This window comes from Crinia signifera, chromosome 1 (assembly GCF_055691185.1).
Source record: "Crinia signifera chromosome 1, ASM5569118v1, whole genome shotgun sequence".
NCBI lineage: Eukaryota > Metazoa > Chordata > Amphibia > Anura > Myobatrachidae > Crinia > Crinia signifera.
In genome coordinates, this window is record NC_139217.1 from 145,138,902 (window position 1) to 145,159,194 (window position 20,293).

The 20,293-nt window shown below is 41.1% G+C and overlaps 1 protein-coding gene across 1 annotated transcript in view; it reads right to left on the reverse strand.

Annotated features, from left to right (window-relative positions):
* The window catches only part of LOC146061508 (bifunctional heparan sulfate N-deacetylase/N-sulfotransferase 3-like), a 239,877-nt gene that overhangs the window by 8,035 nt on the left and 211,549 nt on the right, over positions 1 to 20,293 (reverse strand). The window contains exons 11-13 of the mRNA XM_083174470.1: positions 7,381 to 7,551; positions 2,491 to 2,600; positions 88 to 190 (exon numbers count right to left, since the gene is read on the reverse strand). Coding sequence (XP_083030596.1) covers positions 88 to 190; positions 2,491 to 2,600; positions 7,381 to 7,551 — 384 coding nt within the window. The remainder of the gene's footprint in view (positions 1 to 87; positions 191 to 2,490; positions 2,601 to 7,380; positions 7,552 to 20,293) is intronic.

Consider the following 20,293-nt stretch of genomic DNA (forward strand, 5'->3'; position numbering starts at 1 on the left):
TCTTTCTTACCATCTCTATGAGTATGTGTAGAATATATTACTGACAGAAAGGGTCTTGTAGAATACTGTACAACAGCAAGAACTTACCTCTGAATCCATCGGAGGATATCTTCTACCTTTGCTTTTCCCCAGGCATTTTGTTTTCCCCTCCTCCAATAACTGACACCAGAACCCTTTATGTGAATCAAACCTAAAATGGAAACATAATTTGATCTCTAAGTCACGGAACATCTTTTTTTTTCTGGTACAGGTTTGACAGTTTGGTGCCATGGGATGTTTGCTAGTAAAAACATTGCCTGGGTTTTACATTTAAGCACATGTGAAAACAAGCTGTTTCTTAGTATATAAGCCCCACACAATGAGGAACCATCTTTTCACCTGCTTGACAGCAGTGCATCCCTGCCCGGCCAAGCATCTTTTTAATTGTTGAAAATCAGCAGAAAGTTCCTAATCCAGTACTTGTTCCCTGAAATGTGTTGTGTGTTATTTTTCAGTTTTTCTGAACCTTAACTATATTTTTAACCTTTTGTGCCATTTCAAGTTATTCACTGGATGTGAACTGCATGAAATTTAAATAATAAATGGAAAAAGTAAATCCTACGATGGGTAGTATGTATGACAAAATGTACCATGTATGTGCAGAGTTTACCCTTCACAGTGCATCAAATCTGCAACAGAAAACATCTTTACATTGGGGGTTATTTTGGTTCACTCTCTGACAAATTCCTTCTTAGATGGACAAAACCATGTACACTGCAGGGGGGCAGATGTAAAAATATAATAATAATATGTTTGAGTTGGACTAAGGATATTCCCACCTTTCCTAAACCCGAAATCCTTCTCTTGCATCTTGACAATTCAATTAGACACCATCGAGCGGCAATGTTACAGGAAACCCATTATAGGGTTTTGAACAGAGCTTATATATCACAATCTCAGAGGAGACATATGGTGGAGGAAGAGTCAGGTTGCTGTCCTAAATGTCATGCGCTTGACTCATTTTACCATAACTTTTCGGAATGTGGCAAAATTCAGAGATTCTGCAATAAAATTGCTGTATTTATTAGTAAAATCTTTTTGCTATCTATACGTCCAGATCCTCTAGCAATGTTATGTCTTCATTACACTCACTAGAACTTAGGATCGAATCATAAGTCAATTATTCCTTTCTTATCTATTCTATTAACGGCAGCTAGAAAGCTTATTCTATTACAATGGACTAATGCATCCCCACCTCTCCTCACCTCTGTTCAACAATTGCTCTTAAAAATGCTATACTACTGTATGATAGATGGGCCTCACTACCAGATGGTGAAAAGGGGGTTCATATTTATAGACGGTGATGCTGGTATATTACAGAGACTAAAATTCAAATAGCACATATATTTGAGTCTAGACCCTGACACTTATGTTGATAGAGTTAAATTGTCAAATGTTTTCATTTCGATCAATACCATCATAAGTATTTATGGATGAATATTGGATATAGTATATATTTTTGAGAACAATCTAATTGGTACATTTATTAATACGGCAATATATCAATATTGTAATATATATTGTCAATCTTGAAAGGTTAAGTCCATCGAAAATTCCCCTCTCCCCCTTTCTTATTATTCCTTGTGTGTTTCCATTCCCTCCCTTATATCCCTTTGCAATGTCATCCCCCTTATATACAGTATCTGTTATTTTATATTGGTTTATTTGACTAGGTGTACTATGCTTAAGTGTGTGACATATTTGCCTATGTTGATCAGGATTTTGTTACTGAAAAAAAACATCACTAGGATATATACAGAGCTGAGCATTTAACGGCATAAGCCGACTTCTATTTTTCTTTGTTTATAAATGTATGTATGCCACCTCTATATACAGTATGTGTGTAGAATACTTTCTATTTGGGCGTAATGTACATCTATTTTGGTAAGTGGCTTTTGAATGTAATGTATTAGAAAATCGATAAACAGCAATTAATATTATACTCACCAGGGGAGAGGGAAGCTGGACACAGGGACAGGGGAGCCTGGGGTACAGGTGACAGGGGAGGGGAGAGTGGCGCTTCCAGCAGCTTAATCGACAGGGGCTGCTGTGATTGAACAGCAGCTGGATCTGCTGTCCAATCACAGCAGCCCCTTTCAATAAAGCACTTCTAGAAGTTCCGCTTTTGCCATTATTTTTAATGGGCTTTTTTAGCCCATGGCTTAGCCCCTTTCATCCCCTTACACTAGTTAGTGGGAGGCACACTTATCGGTGCCTCCCAAATTATTGCAAATATTACAAATGGCTAAAATAATATAAAGAAAATACTTATGACACAGAATTTGTGTCATAGGTATATTATTTGTATTATTTTTTTTTTTTAAATGACAGGAGAAGCACTGCCTCCTATGCCTCCCCTGACTGCACGTCCCTGACTTCATGTCACGTAATAATTATAATTTCCCTCCTTGGACATTGTCCAGTCTGAAATACCTTTTGAAATATACTCACGTTAGTGCTTCAGAGTAATTGTAATGAGGAGACACTCCTAGAAACTTCTGCACTTCATCCATCACATTAGCAGGGTCTGTTCGTAATTGCTGTCCATCAACAACAAGCAACTGCAAAACAAACATGGAAATTACCTGCATTGAAAGTTTGCTGCAGTCATCTATGTGATATGTATTTTTATTTTATTTATGGATATACAGGTATACAGGTATTTTTAAGCATGTCTTTTTAGTACCTGTATATTAAATTACCCTTAGGAAAGTGGGTGTTGTCTGTAGCAACCTATCAGATTCAGTAATAGTTTTAGTGATATCTCAAAATCAAAAAGTAAAGAGGTAAAACATTGAAAGAGATTTCAAATGTTGACAGATACAAAAAGCAGACAACTGTTGACATGGTAGAAAATGTTAACTGGTCTTCCCAAGAACTGACTCTCACCACTGCAATCCATTTTAAATGCTTATGCTAGGCTGATCCTCCTAGCAAGACGCTCATCGTCTGCTGATCAGCTCTGCCAGTCCCTCCATTGGTTGGCTGTATTTTACCGTATTCAATATAAAACACTTCTACTCGCATATAAAGCTATTAACCATACTGCACCAGCTTATATCTCTTTGTTTATCACAAATTTCTCCCATTTTGACCACTCCGCTCTGCGGAAGATCTGCGTCTCTCTTCTACACAGATCACTAGCTCCCATTCACTATTAAAGGACTTTCATTGGGCTGCTCCCACCCTATGGAATGCCCTTCCGCGCACAATAAGACTCTCTACTAGCCTCCAAACCTAAAAATAAAGGTATGTCTCAAAAAGACAAAGGAAGAACAAAAAGGGTTTTGGGGCACACCTTTATATACTTTTTGTATATAAAAGTGTGCCCCAAAACCCAGTTGTTGTGCTGAACTTACTTGGGAGCACCACCAACCCTGTACCTAGTTAGACTTGCTCTTTAAACATGGTCTCATGTTGGTTTCTTAAAATTACAAATTATTTCAATATTGTCTTACTGTGCCTATGACAAGCCATCCCTTTACTACAAATAGCCTCCAAACCTTCAAGCGTTCCCTGAAAACTCACCTCTTCAGGTAAGCCTATCATATTTAAGTACCACACATATAACCCTCTGAGGCACTTATGTGTTATATAGCTTTTCTTCTGGACTTGCAACTTGGTGGGACTGCTATACAATTACTGGTGCCTCTCCTTGTGTTTCCCTCCTATGTCTCTATAGATTGTAAGCTTGCAGCAGGGCCCTCTAACCTCCAAGTCTGTCTGTTGTTACCCAGTTTGTTTGTTCACTGTCTACAATTGCAAAGCGGAACGGAATCTGCTGCGCTATATAAGAAACTGTAAATAAATAAAATGTTAATAATCAATACAGTATGTCGGCAAGTACAGCCACATTTATTTTTGCCATGGATTTTGTTATGGGTTTATAGGGGGTTTCTATATACTGTAGACTTTACCATTCGCCTCATTCATAGTCAATAGTGATCTCTGCTCTTAGGTTGGTATGACAGATTACCCCAAGAAGTGCAATCTATCTGTCAAGTAAACATATTCAATACCCTTTGAATAACAAATATATAGAACTCACTGCTACACGTAAATTGAGCATACAAAACTAGGATTTGAGCACATCAAACAGTCGCCGGGTCTGCAGCTTACATATATAAACAAACAATGTTTAGCAATTTTTCTTGAATATATTTACATTTTTGGTAGTGACAGCAGCATGGTGTGACTTGCATAAAAGTGTCACCTAAGTGATTAGACAGATACGCCAGCTCAGGATAGAAATGTCTTGTTGACTTTACCATCTGTCCTCCAAAGTGTCTAACAGTGAGGATGATGTATTACCTCCCAGTGCTGTCTCTGACATTCCTCTGACAAGTGCTAGATATTTTTATGCCTTTTACCTTATTATTGTGAAATATCTATAAATTTCTAAGTAATGGAAGACACCGTGCCTATTTGAGCATTTCATATTTACAGATTTCAGAGCAAGGCAAGGTATTGTTATAGACCAGAATGACAACATCTGGAGGAAATATAGAGTTCTGCACAAGTTATAATTCTGTCTTTGTCATTTTGCTATAGACCACATTAATTATCATGACACACAGCATATATATTGTCACAATGCGCATCCACAGTAATAATCACACTATAATAATAGAATTGTCTCGCAATGTAAAATATGGGTATTTCAGTGGTATAATTAGCACACACAAATTAAATGTGATTTATAAAGGAAATAATAGTTATGTTTTCTTTTGACAAAGCAATAAGAAATGACAGTTATAGGTAACACGATTCAGTATGGAAATCATAGAAATATGTTTCCGTAGTTGCATTAGATTGGCTATACTGTATTTATTTTCTGATATAATGTATTATTTATTTATTTATAGGTAGATTGCATTGAACACTTACATATTTACATAGTTACATAGTATTTAAGGCTGAATAAAGACTCACGTCCATCCAGTTCAACCTTGGTGTATTAGCTTCCTCACTACAACACCAAGCAAGGTTGAACTGGATGGACATGAGTCTTTATTCAGCCTTAAATACTATGTAACTATGTAACTATTAATTAAGTATCAATCTTACTGCAGCACCACATCACTTATTAACAGGTACATTTTAACTGTTTTTTAGTCCTTGTCCATTTAGCTTGACATTATTAAAAAATGTATTGCATGGACTGTATTGTGATGACAGTTGCCAGTTAAATCTCATTATCCAACATGAAATATTCCATAAACAAAATGTTTTGGTATATGAGCTAGAATGCTTTATGTCCTCTTCTACTTTACCCAAGTCATCACTGGGATACATGGAAAACATGCAATGGGTCATAAAGGGTTATGAGCATTTTTCCACTGACTGAACAGCTCTTGACCTGTAACAGTTTAGAAATGTCTTGTTTCCTCAACAACAACAAAAAGACACCAACCCATTTGGATGTCTGAATTTTGTAATTAAATCCAAGTTCTATAAAACATTACATACTTTCCATCATTTTGCATAAGTTAAGACAAAATTGTGTTTTGCTGACTAGCTAGCATTGTACAAAAAAATCAGGACAACTGAAAATTGTGTTTGCGATTCTGCAGAAAGGTTCCGCATCATGGGAACGTTGAAGTCTGTATCCCCTACTGAGGCTTTGTCTATGGTCCTCATAGGGGACTTGGTCTCCCAATTTCTATTCATTGGCGTATTATAACTAATTGGTCCCTGGCATAAAATGACACTGCCTGTCCAGGCCACCATACAAATATGAATTATTATTAATGATTCAAAAACAATGTAATTGTATAATGTCAAAATAAATTTGACCTAAATTAATTCCAACTCCTGTTGTCTGGTGTCTTTTCATTTAGATTATTTAAAAGTAAACATGTCAAGTGTTTATTCTAAATTACTGCTAATTATATCCTGATTTAGGATAGAATATCTGGATTATCCTTTTGTATATAAGACACATTTGTGTATTTATACTTTTTTTTCATTAGGGTAGTTGTGCCTAGAAAGATGCTGTGCTTTAAAGTACAAATAATACTGTAGGTACACATTCCAACATTTTGATGAAGAACCTGCAGGGCTGCCTGTGGCCTGGAGAAAGGGCATTTCAGGGTGTAGAGGGTGGCATGTTAGTGTGGGTGTGTTATGGTGTTTTAATGCAGGCTGGCAATGTGGGCAAAATTTTGGATTTTTTTCCAGGGCCACTTTAAATTCCCAATCCGCATATGGTTAAAGTAGAGTAGGTCAAAACTATAATCAAAATCATAACAGACCAGTGCATAGATTTCAATTATATTTTTATCATTTTGGAAAGTATGAAATACAGTATGGCAGAAATATACATTTTAGTTGAAAACAAATACAATAATGTAATGCATTTGATCGGTCAGACCTTTTGGCCAAGACATCTGCTTGTTTGCCCCTGCTGTTTCAATGCCAGCTAAGGATCCTCCAGTAACCTGTATGCAGACATGGCCAATATGCCTTGTTTTACCAATTTCCTTTACAGTGCCTTGAGCACCTGTTCTGCCCCTGTACTGTACTGTACTGCTTTTCTACTAACAGAATACTGGAGGGCAGAATATATGTGAGCTCTCCAGTGTCCTGGAATACAGTTAAACCAGTACAAAATCAGGCATTTTGAGGTGTACATCCACATTGTTTTGTAACAGAAGTTTTGTTGGAATAAGATTGTTGGCAGATACAGATGGAGCGTGTGTCTTCTTTGCTTGACGCCCGCCAGATCCTTTACGCTGTCAAGCACCGGCAATGGAGACTGGGACGCACGTGCGTCTCACACGCACATGCGTCCCAGTCTCTCAATGGTGGTGCTGCGGGTCCCTGCCCATCTCCGCTTTAGGGAGACGGGCAGGGTTAGGGGGGACGGTGGGGAGGCGAGGGGCACCGGGGGAGGCAGCGGGGACCCTGGACAAGGTCTGTTGCCACGGGGCGCGCAAGCTTCTCATACGCGCGCGCCCCTGGCGGGAGCCAGGCGCAGCCGGGGGCTGGCAATAGAATCGCCAGCCCCTGCAAAGATTAGACAAGCTCCATCTGTAACCCCCATTATTTTGCAATACTACAATAAGATGCATAATAAATGTTCCTTTAGAACTGCAAGCTGTGCTGCTGATGTTGAGGAAGTTGAGCAATTATTTTTTTACTGTGCATACATCTAAGTCATACTGTGTATGTTTCTAGAGTCTGTACACAAAGGGTCACAAGTGTTACATAGACACACATTGAGACATAATGGTCTTGGCCATACTCAGAGTGCAGACTTACCCAATTAATGGTGGGATTATGAAATTCTAAATCAATATTCTTAGTTTATGTAAAAATGTCTCCTCTGATGTATATTACCTGTGCAGAGGAGAAGTGATCCAGCCACTTCTGCATATGTGTAGCATACCACCCTGGCATTAGGCACTTCTTTTGGAGTGACCGTAGATCTGAGGACGCCTGGCTGCCAGCTGTAATGACCTCATAAAAGCTGAACTTTAGAGCAGCTGGATCATGATGAGCACGTTGATGCTAAAGACAAAAGCAGTGTCAAATTATATAAATGAATTTATACAACTGAATTGACAATCAATTATTTAACACACAAATAAGAGCAGGTTCTTGATTTTGGTAAGTCTTAAAGTGCTATAAAGTTTTTTCCCCAAAATCATTAAAAATGCTAAATATTAATGCAGAAATAACACAGCCCTGCAAAAAAAATTATGTAGTTGTCCAGGAATGTTTAAACAAATGTAGGGTATTGCGGGTTTGATGAATTCAAAATTGAAAGTAGGTTTTTCAAATCAGCTGAGATCAAAAAATACCCTCAATTAATAGGAAAACTAATTATTTTGAATGCATGTGGGAATGTAGCGGAACATTTTAGAAAATGAGACACATGAATATTGTAGGTGTTCACTCGGTGGTCAATGTGGAATATACCTCTACTACAGTACGTGCAAGTGATTGGCCACTGTTAGGTTAATTGGCAGTTCAGCAGTTCATGTTGTCCATTGTCTTTTTCTTATTATAGAAATTATAGAAATGATAGAAATTTAGTAAAACCAATGTACAGTAGTATTCGGAATCATAACCACAGTTAGCCCCAAATCATTCTTATATAATTAGTGTTGCTCTGTGTAATGCGTTTTAACATGTACTAAAAATATGTATGATAAGGTGTTATGTACAGTATACTTTGTGATATACAGTACCTGGACATAAGATAGGATAACATATTGTAATGATTACATTACTTTCAGCAAGATATACAAACTCTCCTGACTGACTTCATAAAATGCTGCAAGTCAGGTGCATGTAGTATGAGAACCTGCCAGATTTCATCAAGGACTACATGATAGTCCTAAACTGGTGATTGTACCAGATCTTGGGCCAGATTCTCTAAGCTTCAAAAGTGATAAAATGGAGAGTAATAAACCACCAGCCAATCAGCTCCTGCCTAACATTTTTCAAACACAGTCAGTGACATGGCAGGTAGGAGCTGATTGGCTGGCTGTTTATCACTCTCCATTTTATCACTTTGGAAGCTTAGAGAATCTGGCCCCTTATATGGAATGCAAGTACTGAAAGAGTTGGTGGTGTGCTAGATCAAGAGGGTGGAAAGTAATTATAGATGACAGGTCTATCAGTGAATCCTTTTTCACCTAGATTGTGTCCACTATCTCCATATCTAAACATAGTTATTGATTTTTAGACTATTTTCACACACACCACTTCCCATTTTAATTGTGCATTTCATTTTGTTTGTGTAGCCTTTGCCTCATGAGCCACGGGCTTAAGCTGAAACCAATTCTTAAATGCATGAAGGATGTCTTTTCCAAGGCAGTATGGAACGTATTCCAATTCCAATTACCATCCCCGTACCTTAAGTGTGGTAGAGGAGATGAATGAAAATGGATGTTAATACTACTGTGTAAATGATATTATAGAATATTGATCTGTTAACTTCTCCAAATTCCTTTTTACAGCTTGAACCTAAGCCTACAAAATACAGCTCTCATGAAGGTAATTGTATTTGCATACTGACAATGGCACCTGAAACAATTAGTAATAAAACACACTGGACCTATAAAATAAAGAAGTATGCCTCATTTATGGGCCCATTTATCAAGAATAAGATTTGCAATGTGCTCTGAGTGTGATATTAGCAATTATTATGGCAGTCTGTAACAATAGTATTTTCAGGGAATAAGCAACACATATTTAATTATAAATAAACTAGTCAAAATGATGGCTTAGTCCGTATCTGCTCCTACCTCCAATTTCTATCTTTACTCCCTCTCCATATCCTGTAAGCTTGAAACAGATAATTTTGCTTTCACTTTCTGTTAATGAGTCATTTGGTCCATTGAGTGGCCTCTAGTGATCACTGGCGGTACTTCACCTCAGAGGTGAGGAGTATATAGCCTTTATTATATATAGATTATATATGGGCCCCTTACATATAGGCATAAATCCATGAGTAAGGTTAACTGTTGCATCTTGGGAAAACTAGGATGCTCTGCAGGGAACAAATCTAAAATGTGTGGACAGATATAGAATTGGGAGGTGGAAAGGTGTAAATCACACTTGCCTATCCTCCCAGAATGGCTGGGAGGCTCCTAAAAAGTGGGTACCATTACTGGCCCCTTCGTAAGGTGGGCAAGTCTCCTGCAGCAGCCCCCCCACTGCCCCTCTTGACTGCCCACTTAGAAAGCACAAGTGGGGGGTCTCTGGGGTGCCCAACAACATGATTAGGGCTTAATTACTTATCGTACCCCTGCCTCCTGCTATACAATGCCCGTAATGTTATCATTGCATGGAATAGGCGTGGCCACAATAATGAATCTGCCAGCACCACGCTCCTTGTGCAGACTCTTATCCTGAGCCCCACCTATACCCCTCTCCATATGCCACATCACCCCCACACCAACTGCTGTGCCAGCCTTGCTGCCATCTTCAGGAGGGGGCAGCTGGGATGTCAGCAACCCTCATCAAAAGGTGCTCAATTTAGCTGGCTTGGTTCCTACTGTAATATTACTGCATCATCTCTTTTTCCTCTTTAGCAGAGCGCCCTGGTATACTGACTAGTGGGCATTAATTGCAAGGTCATTAATTGCAGGGTTATTGTAGGAGTAACAGGTAATTATTAAAACTTCTGCAACATCCCTGGTGGTTGATAATATAAAAAAAAAAATGGAAGCGAGTCGATTTAATATCATGCTCATGCTCTGAATCCCAATGTCTTGTTTACCAGGAAGGATGCCCTGCATTACATTACAAGATTTATGAACATTAATGTCAGAATTGCAGGTCAAGCTCTCAAGTTGAGTTTAATGAGAAGGTGTAAATCTGTCTATGGAATGCTAGAGACATATAAAACCTCATTATGTACTGTTGTGTTGTGAAAAAGTAATATACATTTTCAATTTTGTGCTAAGCCAAGCATTGTAGGACAGCACAGTGATTTAGATCTACTTGCTAAGCAATCTTCAGCAATTCATTCTTGAAAATTACACATTAAAAGGTTCTTCCTCAGAAAATAGGCATTTCTCCATGTAGCACCTCTTACAATTGCTCCACTAAGTGCCACCTTTGGTTTATTTTAGATACTGTACAGTCAAGTTCAATAATTACAAAACAAGTGCAGCCTTCGTTGTAATCCGACATTTCTCTCAATCTGTCACAAAAACTATAATCAGTAGTAAGTAGCCAAAACAAGCTGGTTATTATGCCTTTATTTCATTGATATTGCTGTCATAGCACATATGTAAATGAGACAGCAGAGTTTTTCCTGCAATTTATCTACATTAAGTTTATATTGAGCTGCCCTATTTCAAACTTAATTTAATATACACCAATGTAGCAATATATTTAAGTCATAATTCCAGTACTTGAATGCAACGTAGACCTTTTAAATGTTTGCTTTTGTTATGCTTGCTTGTAGGAATAGCAGTGATCTATACATTTTTAATAAATGTTAGCGATCATGCAAAATGATAGTAAAAAGATAACAGATGGTGTCAGTACTATGTCTTGGGTAGTAGGTGATATGAGATGTTATGATAATGGTGCAAGTATTGTCCTTTGTAAAAAGAAACCCACTGCCAGCTTTTCAGGTCTGCCTGAAAACAAAGCACCAGCTTACTATCGCATCCACCGTGGCAAACATCGGACGTTTCAGAAACCGTAGAATGGCCATTGCAACTAAGCTGTGCAGTCGCCTCCAGCACATGTGCAATAAAGAAACCTTACACTTGACCCCATACACTTGAACTGTGCCCCAATTCACACACACTGTGACCCTATTCACATGCCCCGTGCCCCAATACACAAAGTGATCTCATACACATGTACTGTGCCCCAATACACACACACTGTGCCCCAATACACACTGACCACATACAGATGGAGCTGGGCTCCCTCTTGCTGGCGAATCGCCAGAACGTCACCGCTGGCAATCCGCTAGCAGCCCGGCGTCCATCTGACTGAGACGCGCGTGCGTCTCACGCGCACGCGCGTCTCAGTTTCCGGGTGGCGGGGCGACGGTAACCCTGTCCGTCTCCGCTTCAGGGAGACGGACAGGGTTAGGGGGGGGGGGTGCGGGGAGGCAGTGGGGACCCCGGGTGACTGCCGACAAGCCGTCGGGAACCCGGGGGAAGCCGTCAGAAGGGGACGCACGCGCATCTCGTGCGCACGCGTCCCCTCTCGCAGATACAGATGGCGGGTGGCGGGGGATGGCAGCTGGCGTCGCCATCGCCATCCCCTGCAAAGAAGAGACCCGCTGTACATATGCACTGTGCCCCAATACACATACACTGTTCTCTCATTCACATACTGTACACACACATTTTGCTCCCACACACACTGTCCTCCCTCAAATACATGCACTGTGTCCCCACTGCATACATTTACTGTACACACACACACACACACACTGTGTACATACAGTAGCTGGACTCACCACTCACCCCATTCAGTAGACGTTGCTCCCCACCGCTGCTCCCCACTGTTGGTCTGTCTTTGCCTCTTTACCCCTGCCGCTGCATAGCCCTGGAGCTCCCCTGCAGCTGGGATCTTAAAGCGTGGTCCCGTCCTCTACTCCGGCGGGAGAGTCGGCATGGTCTTGACCTCAGCGGGAGCAGGATCTTGGCCCTGGAGGGTGCAGGGTCCCCTGTCTTTTCCCCCTCTACAAGGGCACTGGCAGTCAATAAATCATGTCCACTCCGGCAGAAGCATGAAGAGAGAGCTGCACCGGCACCGGTAGTTCCGCCTCTGGTGAGGCCACTGCATGACCTCATCCCCTCCCCTCCCACACGCCGAGTAATGCCTTGTGCTGTTGGGGGTCCACCCTGCTACCTGCTGCTATGCTAAGCAGAGCAGTGGGGAATAGACTATTTCAGTGAGTCGGAGGGTCTGGGGCCATGGCCAGTAGTTTACAGGGCTCTGACCATGCCAAAAATGATGTATTTGGGGAGGCATGGCCACACCCATCTTGACAGGCCATGCCCCCTTACCAAAGCACCGCACAGGAATACCACTGCAGGGATTCAGAAAGTTGGGAGGTATGTAAAAGATTAAGAATCTTCAAATAAAATTAACTGAGTTTGAAGCCTCCACTAGCATGTCTGAAGATTTTTTCCAGTAAAAGAATAAAGAAATATTTCTGAGTTTTCCAGATCTCTCTTTAGCTTTAGCTCTCCCTCTCAATATCCATATTTATGCTTCTCAAATTGGAAATTCTAACATTCTTTATAATAGTCAATGATCTTTATTTCTGCTCACTTAGTGCCTGATTCGTGTTTGTACAGTAAGTAAAGTCAATAAAGCATGCAACTGGGAAAAACCATGTTGCAATGCAGATGGGGTAGATTTAGCATGGGCAGGGAGATTCAGATTTGGGTTTAGTGTGTTCAAAATAAAATCAATGTAAAAATAAAGCTGGGTGGTCTACTTGCAAGTTCCTAGGTTGCTCTCCATTACGCACAAATTGGCTGCCTACAAAACCCCAAACAACCAGCTTACACTCCATTATAGGGAAAATTAAGAAACACACTTTTAAGACGAAATTACTATACAAAGAATGATTACTGGTTAATTCAGCTAAGCTATGGAAACAGACTCAGGAGCAATGGCTTACTGATGTACCGACATTAACTACGAGTGATATACTATTTACATATTATGACACAACACTTTGTGTTCTGAGATCTTCTTTATTACAAGAAACACATCTCAAAACTTTATATCGTGCCTACATATCCCAGGCCCAAAGACGACATTTTGTCCAAGAAGAATCAGGTAGACTTTCATTCATAACATGTGGTCATGCGGACACATCAGGAAATTCTGGAACAAGATATTGTATTATATCAAGGCCATACAAGGTATATGTGTACCACTACTTCCTCTTATGTTCACTAACTTTGATGTATGGGGCCTCAACAGCCATCATTTATGTTTTATACCATTCCTGACTTTGCTGGTTAGAGCAGCGAGAAAACAGATCTTGAAGTGTTTGTTGTCTTGGAAACCCCCCCCCCCCCCTTGCTTTTTATATCGTACCATGAATTATGATAGATTGGATGTACAATTATACTCAGTGAACCCCGCCAGTTTTGAGAGACGCTGGGGTCCTTTTACTGGCAACCAGTATATTTAGCCTTCGCTTGAATCTGCATGGCTCCGACCCACACTTGCGCTTACTATGAATATCTGAATGTTGACCACCATGACTGTACCTACAGATAATTCTATTTATGTCTATACCTTGACTACACACAGACAACCATACTATGTGACATTTTTTCCCCTCCCCCAGCCTGTTTTACCTATCACTGCCCCTCTTCCTATCCCATTTTAATTTCATTGCAAGTGTTTATTTTGTTATAACTGTACAGTCCATGTGGGTTTCAGCCCTGGGACATGTGATTGATGACTATTCGATTGTGTGCACTTTACTAGATCAGATAATACCTATGATGTTGGTAAATGTATTGTATCATGCATGCTTTCATCCCATTTTGATGTTGCCTACTTGGATGTATTCTATGGTTGCACCCGTTGCACATTCCTTTTTCGTTTCATGCATTTGTAATGATTACAAAATTTAATAAACAAATTTTGAAAAAAATAAATAAAAAATAAAGCTGTCTAACATTTGTGGGCTGCATGCAAAAACACAAACAGTATTTACCCTCCACAGTTGCATTGCAACATGGTTTAATCTAGATACACATGTACTTGTTTTTTTTTTTTTGCTTTACTTGCAAACATGAATCAGGTCTTTAATAAGCTTTTTATGGGTATGATTCAGAGCTGGAAATGTTGCAAGGCTGCCCCTCTCGCCAGGTCTCACCCAGCTATGTCCCTGTAAAAATCTGCAGGCACACCGCTTTTGTGTGGGCTATTTGTAACACAGTGAAATATTAGCACTAGATCGGCAGCTCCCTGGATTAACAGCCTATCACAGGTCGTCCATGTTTTGATGTCGAATCTGCTGCTGGAGACATCATGCAGCACCTGTGGCCCAGCCCCGGAGTGGCATGCACACGATTACTTCTGGTTCTGAATAAGACCCTATGGTTCTTGAAAATAGGCACAACAGCCCGGAAGACACACAGAGTTATTTAATCAAAGCTGGATTTGCCTCTACCTTTCTTACTAAAAGGCTTTAAAAGGCAATCAAGTTTTGAGGCATAATAAATTATGAATTAAAAATTAGTTTAATAACTAGACAGTGTTTGTGGTAACATAAAATGTATTACTGCTGGTAAAATAATGAAGTAAAGTACTGTAGTTATTATTTGGAAATGTAAGTTTTACGGCACTAGAGAAGATATTTTTATTGACTACGGGCCAGATTCAGAGATGTATGGAAGATCAATACCACCGCTAAGCAGCATTGAATTCCTATCCGTTCTGAAGGAAGGTATACAGGAAACATCTCAGTAGAAGAATGTATGTGTAGCTGCTGTCCCAGCACTGCGACCGACATTGTAAGTTGGGATCCAACTTAATGACCATCAGTTGTGATGTTTCATCCAGGTTTGGGTTTATCAGTTTATATTATAACAGCTAGTAAGCATAGGCGAATCTAGGGGGTGGTCCGGGGGTGCACAGGACCATTCATTAGCCCATTTTGTAGCTGAGGGATGGGGCTTTCCAACGAGCCCAGCCCCGTGTCTCTAGCCCCCTGGAAACCAGAGATACTGCCAGGCAAACCTGGAACGTTTTCCCTGTAGGATAACATGGGACCCGCTAATTACGACCCCCACCCAGTTCAACGGCTGCCAGTTCCCCCTTCGGCATCACTGAAGCTCGGTGGTTGATCTCAGTCTAACCCAAATCGCTGGGCCTTCAATCTGATACCAGGCTGGATCCATATGGGTTAATTGGTTCCAGGGATATTAAGGTTAAACCGTTTTTTTTTTTTTTTTCATTTCTTAAATGTAATTTCATGACTGTTTATGTTCTTTGAGGGCAGATTTCTCTGGAACCAAACAGCCCAGTTTCACGGGACCAAAATCATTCGAAGCCAACTCAAAAGTTCTTCAATATGATACTGATCTCATGCAAATGGGTCAGTTGGTTCCGAAGATATAGCTGGTTGGTTAAAGGGGGGTAGGGAGAGGGGAGTGGTTTTCTCTCCCCCTCACACCAGAAAATGCAGGCTGGTGTATAAGGGGTCAGCCTGGGAATGTCCCTACATGATCCTGGGACCATATTCCTGGGTAAATCCCTGCATTTTCTGTTGTGAAAGGGGTATTATTTCAAACAGCCGTGACCTGCAGACAGTGCTCTGAATACAGCCGGGCAGCCCCCTGCTCTCTGCCCAGCTGTCAATGACTGTCAATTCTTCTCCCCGCTTTCACCTCAGCCCGCCCCCCCCCTTTAATCATGTGGTGCTGGCGCCCGGCGTGCTCCCCCGACGTCACGCACAACAACAGCGCGCACAATATTTCAAATGTCCACTCGGATAGAGGGGTCACCAGGAGGGGAGTGGGAGCATGCTCTGCGCTGTGCTCTGCTCCTCTCCCCAGCTGCACCGCTCTCCATCTCTCCCTGCAGCAGCAGCGAAGGCTCATATAAAAATTTACAGTAAGTGGCACTTTTGGGGGCATTGCTTAAGGGACACTACAAGTGGCGGTATGTGGGGGCATTACGTATAATGTGTGGTTTAATGTGCAATGGGCATTAAGGTGTGCAGCATCATGTGTAAGCGGCATTATGTGTGCAGCATCATGTGTAAGGGACATTATGTGTGCAGCATCATGTGTAATGGGTACTATGGTGCGCGGCATCATGTGTAATAGGTACTATGGTGCGCGGCATCATGTGTAATGGGTACTATGGTGCGCGGCATCATGTGTAATGGGTACTATGATGTGCAGCATCATGTGTAATGGGTACTATGGTGTGCGGCATTATGTGTAATGGGTACTATGGTGCCATTAAGCAAGAGCCCCCTAGCAATGAGCACGTAGGTAAGCAGCACTTATGTGGCAAATATGTAATGGGCATTACGGTTTGTTATATAGAATGTAATGGGCATCATGATGTGTGGCACAATGTGTAATGGGCATTATGGTGTGTGGCCTTATGTGTAATTGGCATTACGGCGTGTGGCCCCCTCCTGTTTTGTCTAGATCTGGGACCACCCATTACCATAATTCTAGATTCGCCTATGCTAGTAAGTACGCTCCAAGCAAATGCTTCTAAGTCTAGTCTGCTACCTTGTGATTGCCTCTGTGTTTGTGCATGTGTCAGAGAGAAAGAGATGCAGTTTCAGAGACACACAGATATATAGATAGATATATAGATAGATAGATAGATATATATAGATGATATTAGTTAGTTCAATCAAAACAAAAACATTCATTTTGTATCCAAATCTCAATAACTGGATCAAAACACCTGACATGCATTCTGTTCAATTCTGTACATAACCTATGCAGAGCAATAGAAGAAAATAAAGAAAAATAAGACACTAGATAACTTAAAACACAATTAAGACCCTGGGCTATGATTTCTTTTCCAGTCTTTGCTATTTCCACGATGTACGATGTATAATAACACAGGTGTTCGCTGTATTCTGCTGCTTATCCACATAGCTACATCTTGTTCTTTTCCTAGAAATTACTTTTGCAATAAGAAATTTCCTCCCTTGCTGTCTGTAACTCTTCAGTTGATTACATATCCCCTACTGTTCTGGGCTATCTCTGTGTTCCGGACATTGTAGACACTTTATGAAATTAGACCACAACACAATACTTTGTCTTAAGCGCCCTTAAAAATGAATTACCGTGGCACTGAATTTGTTCCTATCTCCTGAAAGTGTAATGACTTTTCTTTATGGAATGAAGATTCATATTTTGGAGTATATGAAATATGAATACATCTCTCATTCTGAAGCTTGGAAATGATGTCACATAAAGATATTATGATTTCAGCTATAGATCAATAGGCACTGATTATTATAAAAATATAGGCAATTCTCACATACTGTAGCAGTATATTATGCACAATTACAATGTGTTTATAATTTTTGTTTTTGTGTTTATAATATGTACACTATGTATATATAAGTGTAATTAGGCCTTTTCTTTTACAAGTGGCATAAATGTAACACCGGCAGGGAATATTTGTTTTTACATATGATTATTTATGTACAGTAATTATGCTATAACATGCAGTGGGACAAAGTGAAGTAGTGCTCTGTGTCACAATTGGATGATAGTCACATTTGTCAATGTCTGCCACACTGGGCTTTCTAGCTTATGCTGGTTTTTTGGGGTGTCGCACCCTGCACCTAGATATAGTGCTGGGGACCCCCAATATACAGAGAAGCCTTGACGTGGCTTGGGGGCATATCATATACCTGCGCAGGTATATGTACCTAATATCTCTGAATTCTATTACCATGTAGTGTTCAAGATTGGTTACTAATACCACTCAGTGTGCTGGGGGAACCAATGTCTTGTTTTACTTATTCAATATTAACCCCTCCCTTGCATGCACCTGAATGGTATTACTGAACTAATTGAGCATCTACCACTATCCATATGTATGTTGTGAGAGGCAGAAGGGAGCCCATATTAGGAGGAGATGTGGGTCCTGATATGCCACATGGAATAGTCTGGGGTTGCTCCAAGGTAGGTAGCTCTTAGTTTGGATATATCAAGCATGGAGCCATTATCATGTGGCTTCTTGCTTGTTAATCATAGACCCAATTTAGGGTAATGGTGGTGTAGGGTGCAGTACCCCTGGACTGGTTGGGCTGGGTAGCTCTAGTGCGGCACACCCTTACATTTTTTTAACACTTTTTTTTCCTCACTAACACTATTTATTTAATATTTTAATTACATTTCATTTTTTCCCTCTCTCTATACATCGCTTTGGCTTCTTACCACTAATATTTATTAACACTATAGTTTTTCACTGGTGTGCCGCACTGGGCTTTCAGGCTTATGCTAGTTTAGTTGGGGTGCCGCACCCTGCACCTAGATATAGTGCTAGGGACCCCCAATATACAGAGAAGCCTTGACGTGGCTTGGGGGCATATCATTCACCTGCGCAGGTATATGTAACCAATATCTCTGAATTCTATTATCATGTAGTGTTCAAGATTGGTTACTAATACCATTCAGTGAGCTCGGGGAAACAATGTCCTGTTTTACTTACTGACAGAATGGCTTAGTCAGGCCATCATTTTTGTCACTTGAAGTATTAGTATAAATACTTGCAAAGACACAGGTGGTAAATAGATTCAGATGTGTATAAAGTACAGCAGTTAGTGCCTAGTTGGAGTCACTAAAATGAATTGTATTGCTGAGGTGGGTGTGACTAATTTATTTATTTATTTATTAACATTTTCTTATATAGTGCATACATATTCCGCAGTGCTTTATAGAGACTATTTGAACATTCACATCAGTCCCTGCCCCAGTGGAGCTTACAATCTATATTCCCTACCTCATGTACACGAACACACATACATTCTAGAGTTAATTTGTTGGGAGCCAATTAGCCTACCAGTATATTTTTGGATTGTGAGAGGAAACCTGAGGGTACTTATATGTTAGTTGGGCGCCCACCATAGGCAAATCTAGGGGGTGGTCCAGGGGTGCACCCGTGTCTCTAGCCCCCTGGGAACCGGAGATACTGCCAGGCAATGGAACGTTTTCCCTATAGGATAACATGGGACCCGCTAATTCCGACTCCCACCCAGTTCAACGGCTGCCAGTTCCCCCTTCGGCATCACTGAAGCTCGAGGTTGATCTCAGTCGAACCCAAATCGATGGGCCTTCAATCTGATACAGGCTGGATACATATAGGTTAATTGGTTCCAGGGATATTGAGGTTAAACCGTTTTTTTTTTTTTTTCATTTCTTAAATGTAATTTCATGACTGTTTATGTTCTTTGAGGGCAGATTTCTCTGGAACCAAATGGCCCAGTTTCACGGGACCAAAATCGAAGCCAACTCAAAAGTTCTTTAATATGATACTGGTCTCATGTAAATGGGTCAGTTGGTTTCGAAGATATAGCTGGTTGGTTAAAGGGGGGTAGGGAGAGGGGAGTGGTTGTCTCTCCCCCTCACACCAGAAAATGCAGGGACTAGGCTGGTGTATAAGGGGTCAGCCTGGGAATGTCCCTGCATGATCCTGGGACCATATTCCTGTCACACTCAGCCGCGGTGGTGCGCGGCGGGCATATTACTCACCCGTCCGCGCCCGCCGTCGGCTAGCGTGTAGTGGTCTCCGGGTCAGCGGCAACGGGCAGCGACAGTCTAGTGGGCAGCAGGCAGCGTGGGACGCCGACAGGTGTAGCAGTGTGTGCTGTAATGGTGCCGGGAGGCCGGTGCCGCCATCTTGGTTAAGGGCAAAATAGCAGATTGGCCCAGGTCTGAGGTTTCCTCCCATACTGACCTGACAGCCAATGGCAGCCGCCCTCTTGGGATATAGGGGATCTGCCTAGGGCTGTTCAGCGTCAGTGCAAAGAGTCTCCAGAGGCGTTCACAGCTCCCAGCTGACTCCGGCTCTCTGACTCACCTCTCCTGACCTTGGTGCCTTGCTCGTGCTCTGTGTTGGTCTAGGTTACTGCTTAACCCCATCGCTGCCAGTTCTCTCCACAGTCTGGTCTCTGCCTGTATCCCTGAGCTTCCTGGCCTAGCCCTTCAAGTCTCCTGCTTCCAAGCAATTCTTCAATCTTCATTCATCATTCATCTTCTTCCAGTCTTCAAGGATCCTTCATTTACCATCAAGTACATTCTCT